Source organism: Musca domestica, unplaced genomic scaffold (genome assembly GCF_030504385.1).
Source record: "Musca domestica strain aabys unplaced genomic scaffold, Musca_domestica.polishedcontigs.V.1.1 45, whole genome shotgun sequence".
In the NCBI taxonomy this organism is placed as follows: domain Eukaryota; kingdom Metazoa; phylum Arthropoda; class Insecta; order Diptera; family Muscidae; genus Musca; species Musca domestica.
In genome coordinates, this window is record NW_026712335.1 from 2,592,540 (window position 1) to 2,600,412 (window position 7,873).

Consider the following 7,873-nt stretch of genomic DNA (forward strand, 5'->3'; position numbering starts at 1 on the left):
AAAATATATATATACTTTTGTGTATTGGTGCAATAATGAATAAATCTCCCCTCGGAATCGGACATAATATAATTAAAATTTTGAATTTTTAATCCAAAAAGAATTGTTTGACAAATAATTGTATAACATGCGAGGTGTGCGACCATTAAGAGTAAGTGAAAGGCATACAGAAAAAAAAAATAGAAACCGATTTTGGACTCATCCCGAAATCTAGTCGGACTAGATTATGAAATTGTATTGTGTTTCACATTTTTTTTTTTTTTTTGTATGGGCGATGCGATGGGGACTATTGTTCTGCAGGCATATTTGTTTGGTTCCGCTGATCTATGACAACAATTGATTGCATTTATGGGGAAGTTGAATAATTTTGTATATAAAGATTGAAATTGCATAAGGAAGGCATCATTATCTTCTGGAGTCTACAAGCAATAGGGAGATAGACAGCAGCATCCCGAAATGGTTGGTATTTGGATTACTTACACACCAGCCGGCTGCGGGGACCAAAGATAATCACAATGTATTTTTGCTTTATTATATTCTTGCAGAAATTCATCATCCTCTTTGCCTTGGTGGCCGCTGTTGCCGCTCAACAGGTCAGCAATGAATACTTGCCACCCCATTTCGATCTTGGTGGTGCTAGCTACAGTGTTTCGTCTGTAGCCGCCCCAGAAGCCTCCTACGCCGCTGAGAGCTATGATGTTGGTGCCTCGGCTCCTGCCCACACTTTCTCTGAGGCCGATGGCTATCGTTATAAGACTCATCGCCGTCGTGTCTATAAGACTGCTCGTCGTCATCGTCGTGATGTCTCCACTGAATACTTGCCTCCTGCAGCTTCGTCGGTCTCCACGGAATACTTACCTCCAGCTGCCTCGGCTCCAGCCGCCTCCTATGCTGCCCCAGCTGCTTCCTACGAGTCATATGACGTTGGTGCCTCGGCTCCTGCTCATTCCTTCTCCGAAGCTGATGGTTATCGTTACAAGACTCAACGTCGTCGTGTCTACAAAACCGCTCGTCGTCATCGTCGTGATGTCTCCACCGAATACTTGCCCCCAGCTGCCTCAGCCCCCGTTGCTTCCTATGAGTCCTATGAAGCTGCCCCAGCTGCCTCCTATGAATCGTATGATGTTGCTGCCTCGGCTCCAGCTCATTCCTTCTCTGAAGCCGATGGCTATCGTTACAAGACCCATCGTCGCCGTGTCTTCAAGACTGCTCGTCGTCATCGTCGTGATGTCTCTACTGAATATTTGCCACCTGCAGCCTCTGCTGTCTCTACTGAATACTTGCCACCAGCTGCCTCGGCTCCCGCTGTGTCTTATGCTGCCCCAGCTGCCTCCTATGAAACATACGATGTAGGTGCTTCGGCTCCTGCTCATTCCTTCTCAGAAGCCGATGGTTATCGCTACAAGACCCATCGTCGCCGTGTCTTCAAGACAGCTCGTCGTCATCGTCGTGATGTCTCCACCGAATATTTACCCCCAGCTGCCTCAGCCCCAGTAGCTTCCTATGAATCGTATGAAACCGCCCCAGCTGCCTCCTATGAATCGTATGATGTTGCTGCCTCAGCTCCCGCTCACTCCTTCTCTGAAGCCGATGGCTACCGTTACAAGACCCACCGTCGTCGCGTCTTCAAGACTGCCCGTCGCCATCGTGTCTAAAGTGTTCTCAAAATAGTACAATATATTTCGAATTTAGATACTAGGTATTCATATTTCGGAATTGAATGCAATTCAAGTTATTTCTAATCCCATAATAAAAATGAAGAAGATATTATACATTTATAATTGTTTTAAATGAATAATTTTTGGGTCGAAATTTCTGAAAAAAATGAATTTTAATATTGGTAGATCTACCAATCTATATAACCTGGAACGACTCTCTCATCAGCGTCCTGACCAATTGGCTGATCATCTCATGAATACCCAGACCAATCGGCGTCTGTTTACGACTTTTATTTAAAGCTACAAGGAGTTTACTCACTTTTCAAATCCAAATTTCTTTCCTATACAGTTATCACTCAAATCTAAACTTCGGCTTGTCAGATCGTAAAAATATCTTCGTAATTATCTGTTCAGAGATATTTGGCTCGTTGACAATAAAGTAAAATACGCTAAAGTATTTGGATTTCTTTGGTCAGAAAGTACATGGGTGGTATCATAAGCTGGTACGGGAAAAAGAGATCCAATTTTTTGACATGTTACGTTCCTGATCTAAGACTTGATACGGTAGTCGATTAGTTTTATATGAGAAGTGTGTAAAAACGAGCACAGAATGTTCACAACCATCATACATCGAAAAATAGATTATGGTAGATATTTTCAGCACCTAGGGGTGCTTCTGCATGCTCACAATCATCAAAACTCGTAAAAGAGAGTACACGGTCAGATAAAAAAAAGCTCAAAAGTCAAACGCCGTAATTGTTACTTTTTTTTAAATTTTATTGAATGAGAGCAAAAAATGTCGGAAATAGCATCAAATTTTAGAATAAGTATAGATTTGTTCGAACTGGTCACCTTTGACACGCATTATGACCTTCAAACGGCCAATGAAACCGTCACACGCTGTCCGAATATTTCTCTGCGATATGTGGGCCCATTCCCGGCAAAGCGCTTGTTTGAAGTGTTCTACACTTTGGTATTTTTAAGTGCCAACCTTGCTTTCCAAAATATTTCAGACACAATATTCCAACGGATTGATATTCGAAGATTTTGGTGGCCATTGTGAGCGAAAAATGAAGCGAGAAATCTCATTTTGTAACCATTCTTGGGTGGCGCGTGTTGATTGCGTTGGTGCTGACTCCTGTTGGAATGTCCAAAGTCTGCCGCCAAAATGTTTGCGTGCCCAAGGTTTTAATACGCCCTCCATTTTCACGATAATATTTGGCATTTATTCGAATGCCACGGTCGATAAATATGAGCGGAGAGCTACGATCGGCTGTTATGGCGGCCTACACCTCACTATGGCTGGCGCTTGACTTCTGGTGACCAACCGAAGGTTCACATTTTCAGCTGACCTCTTTGGCACGTAAACACGATCATTTTGTTTGTTTACAAACTGCTGGACAACGAATGTTTTCTGATCGGAGAAAACCAAATTTGGCAGTACACAAATTTTGGGCCAAGCGAAACGACTCTTTAGCTCTCTTGAGTCTATTTTCTTTCTGTTGCGGTGTAAGTTCTTGCATTTTTTGGAATTTCAATGGCTTTACCCCGAGCTCATTATTTAAGCCATTTTTCGGCCACTGCGACGCTGGCTTCGATCAAGTCGCTTCTTTACTTTTTGAACCATATCTGCTGATGTTGCTGTTTTCTTCCGTCGGACTACATCCTTGACGTCGTGCTACGGTAACGAGCGATGGTACGAGATACAAAAGATTTATTCACATTTAAATGCTGGAGTGTTCTAACGATAGACACTTTATATTTCCAGCCAAATATAAAGAAATCACACTATCACGCTTGAATTCCATCACGAATAACTTTTTTCTGGAAAATTCTCACCAAAATTCTTTTGTACGCTTGTAAACAACATAATGAGCTGTCACTGGAATAATTTTAATAGCTGTCAGACGAGTAGCTAAGAAATGACTGCAGTCTGAAATGGTAGTTTTTTCATCTCACCCTGTAAAGTAATTTCAAATTTCTCGATTCTAGCTCCATCCATTATGTAAATCACAGATGTAAATTGTATCAAATTTATTACAGTCTAGTACTTTTCGTACACACACTTTCAAAAGTACCTCCTTATTCGACCTTTCTCCTCTACCTTGAGTCCCATTCCAAATTTCCAAATGTTGTACATTTTAGTACTTTTCGTACAGCTAGAGTGCGAATTTTAAAATACCCTTTGTTGCATCCATCCATACACTCCATCACCCCAAATTTAAGAACTCTAGCACTTATTCTTATTCGTCAAATACGATGGGTAGCTTATTGAGTATCTTTTGGCTCTTTTCCCACCATTCTAACTGTTCACATTATACGAAATTGTACCAAATGTAGTACATTTTTCGTACTTTCGAATCTTCAAATACGAAATTTCATATATTCAGTACCTTTTACTTATTTTCGTATTATTCTAGTACGAATTTCCAAAAACCAAGCCTAATACCTTCGGACCAAGAGTAACCCTCACCAAAATTTCAAGAATCTAGCTGCAGCCGTTTCGCGTAAGCGTTGACGAATCATTGAGTCAGTCCGGCAGTCAATCACATTTATCTTATATTAATATAAGTTGTCTCTTAGCGGACATGCTAAAATAGTTACTGGCGCCAAAATTTACTTAATAACCCATTTTTTTGATTTATTAGGGCTCGTTTGGGTGGTCCAGATTATAAAATGTGAACATTTCCATACGAAATATTCAAACATTTTCCTGAATCATTATTTGTTTATAGAGGACAGATTCTATGTAAATTATTGACATTAACACAGATCGGTCCCACCACCATCAGGGGCTGACAATCAAAAAGAAACTCTACATCGGATAACAAAACAAAATTTCTTCAAAGTTGTTTTGAGAAAAAAAAAAACATCCACACATAGCCCCCTTCAACTAATCTGCAATGATTTGTAATCCATTTTCTGCTAATTACATACACTTCCCGAGATCAGTATCGTAGCAAAATAAACCATTTCCAGCTTTCTTTTAAAGTACCTTTTCCAAATCCCAGCCATTGGCCCAGACACATTCATAACAGTAGCTCACCCAGCTACTGATTCACCACGATTGTGAAAGCGCCGCTTAGTCTACCTTCAAAGATTTAAACGAATCTTTAACTGTCGTCCATTAATCATTTTTTGCCTAATTGAAATTAAGTCACTCGAAGAGCAAAGCGAAGACACCGCCAATACTGAAATGTGAGAAAAACAAAAACAAACAAACCTGCAAATGAAAGTCAACTCGTTGGGTAAGCTCGTGCCTGCTCGACTTAGTGTCATCACTTAATCTGGTTGTCGTCGTTTGACGGGCTAGCCAGTGTCTTCAACTCCAAATGGACGACAACGACAACAATTAATATTTTATTGTTTCCTCGGATAAAGTGATCTCGATTCGAATTGTTGCGAATTAAATGCACACAGCGAGGGACCACATCAAGTGAAAGGCTAGCTCAGATTAGAACAGACTTCTTCTTCTTCTGCTAATCACATTCACAGCAAATGCACCGGTTAGGCAACATAATCAAACAATTGACTAGAAAAAATAGAATAGAATCGGAACCGTCTGGCTGACAGCCAGATGTTTCAAAAGATATATATTCTGCAATAACTTGCTATACCAGCGTTCGGAAATAATTATCTTTTCGTATAAAAAGCTGTATTTGTTCACAGCTGAGTATCATAAACGGTTGGATTCTAAAGGAGTTGACTACCGCAAAAATGGTTTGTATTGAAGACTTCCAGCCGAAGGCTGACTTCCAGCTGAAGATGGGAACTAAAAGTCGAGATATTTTATTTTTGTTGTAATTTACAGAAATTGTTCATTGTTTTCGCCCTGGTGGCAGCTGCCGCTGCTCAACTCAGCAATGAGTACTTGCCTCCTAATGTTGGAGCTGCATCCGCCCCAGCCGTCTCTTATTCTGCTGCCCCAGCTGCTTCCTATGAATCTTATGAAACCGCTGCTGCCCCTGCTGCCTCTTATGAATCTTATGAAGTAGCTGCTGCCGCTCCAGCCCACACCTTCTCTGAAGCTGATGGTTATCGTTACAAGACCCACCGTCGTCGTGTCTTCAAGACTGCCCGTCGTCATCGTCGTGATGTCTCGACTGAATACTTGCCCCCTGCAGCCTCTGCCCCAGCCGTCTCTTATGCTGCTCCAGCTGCTTCCTACGAATCCTATGAAACCGCTGCCGCTCCTGCTGCCTCCTACGAATCCTACGAAGTAGCTGCTGCCGCTCCAGCCCACTCCTTCTCTGAAGCTGATGGTTATCGTTACAAGACCCACCGTCGTCGTGTCTTCAAGACTGCCCGTCGTCATCGTCGTGATGTCTCGACCGAATACTTGCCCCCTGCAGCCTCTTCCCCAGCCGTCTCTTATGCTGCTCCTGCCGCTCCAGCTGCTTCCTATGAATCTTATGAAACCGCTGCCGCTCCTGCTGCCTCTTACGAATCCTACGAAGTAGCTGCTGCCGCTCCAGCCCACTCCTTCTCTGAAACTGATGGCTATCGTTACAAGACCCACCGTCGTCGTGTCTTTAAGACTGCCCGTCGCCATCGTCGTGATGTCTCCACCGAATACTTGCCCCCTGCAGCCTCTGCCCCAGCTGTCTCTTATGCCGCTCCAGCTGCCTCCTATGAATCTTATGAAGCCGCTGCCGCTCCTGCTGCCTCTTACGAATCCTATGAAGTAGCTGCTGCTGCCCCAGCTCACTCCTTCTCGGAAGCTGATGGCTATCGTTACAAGACCCACCGTCGCCGTGTCTTCAAGACTGCTCGTCGCCATCGTCGTGATGTCTCCGCTGAATACTTGCCCCCTCTAGCCTCCAACTCTGTTTCTACTTATGAAGCTCCCGCTGCTTATGAATCCTATGAAGTTGAAGCTTCTGCTCCCGCTCATTCCTACTCGGATGCTGAAGGTTACCGTTACAGAACTCAACGTCGTCGTGTTTTCCGTCGTCGTCGTGTCTAGAGGCTCGTTTGAGAAGAAATGCAATTTTTTTGCAAATCAAATGTAATCTATAGTAAAATTAGTCATAACAATGTTTGTTGTGAATTATAGGAACATAGATAATAACAAATAATACAGAAGAAAAAAAAAACACTATGAGAAAATAATTTAAATCTAGTCATGTTTTCCTTTAATGAACAAAGTTTGGATGGGGAAAAAAGGTTTAAAACCAGGAGCAAAATACCAATACAGCCACTCAGGAAATTTCAAAATACCTAAATCATAACGAAGGGGAAATATACCGGTCATATATATTCTGAAGGACGATAAGAGTCACCAATAGTGGTTTAGTAAAATGATTTTTAAAAGGCTATTAGATCTACCATCTGAACATAAGATCATTGAAAAAAGATCATTGAAAAATATTTCAGATTTTTTTTTTTTCTATGGGCCATCAATGATACAAAATGTGGTTTTTGACATTTTCAAAGGACTATCACAGCTAACATTCGTTGATTATACACCTTGTTTATAGACTATCAGAAAATACAAAATTTTATAATTTATACGAAAATTTAAAATTCTTTCTTATGGGATTCGTTGTTGATTTTTGTCAATTTTTAATAATATTTTCTAAATAATTTTTTTCCAAAATATACCGATGAAAGCTACCAGTCGTGGTTTTTAAAAATGTTCAAAGAGTTATTATAGCTGCTAATAGTAGGACTGGTTTTATTCAGGAAAGTTTTGCCAAGGAATGGTAGTTGAAAATTTGATTGATATTTATAGACAAAGATATTTTGAAGTTTTCAAATAATGCTTTTGCAAAAAAGTCGGTCAAATTTTCGATACTCATTATGGTGATATGACCCATACATACATTAATACATTTTTCTGTAATTTTCCCTTAATTGGATCTAATGGAAGGAATAATATTACTGGAAAGCCCTGTAAAACCTAAATTTTTTTCCATGGTGTACAACAAGAAACAACACAATCCACTCACGATGGCTCCGAAATAGAGCGTGTACTATTTTTGCAGAAGTACTCTCTCATTCGAGGTTTACTCTTTACTCGAATTCGAGCGGGATTTATACTGCGAAAAAATAGATCAAGTGCACTCTATTTTTCTATGTCACTCGAATAAGGCCAACTGTCAAAATGGTTTTGGTAGAATATTTAGTTTTATTCGAGCAGTCGACAGAAAGGGCGCTGTCGGATATTTTTATGAATACACCGTCGGCATGGTATTTGCTGCTGAGGCAGAGTA

The 7,873-nt window shown here is 41.1% G+C and overlaps 1 protein-coding gene across 1 annotated transcript; it reads left to right on the forward strand.

Annotated features, from left to right (window-relative positions):
- The first annotated feature begins 330 nt into the window (after positions 1-330).
- Positions 331-6,797, forward strand: LOC131800562 (ice-structuring glycoprotein-like). Its single transcript, XM_059127410.1, has 3 exons — positions 331-459; positions 546-1,649; positions 5,470-6,797. Exons 1-3 carry the CDS (start codon positions 457-459, stop codon positions 6,622-6,624), a joined length of 2,262 nt encoding a protein of 753 aa, XP_058983393.1. The 5' UTR covers positions 331-456; the 3' UTR covers positions 6,625-6,797.
- The last annotated feature ends 1,076 nt before the right edge of the window (positions 6,798-7,873 follow it).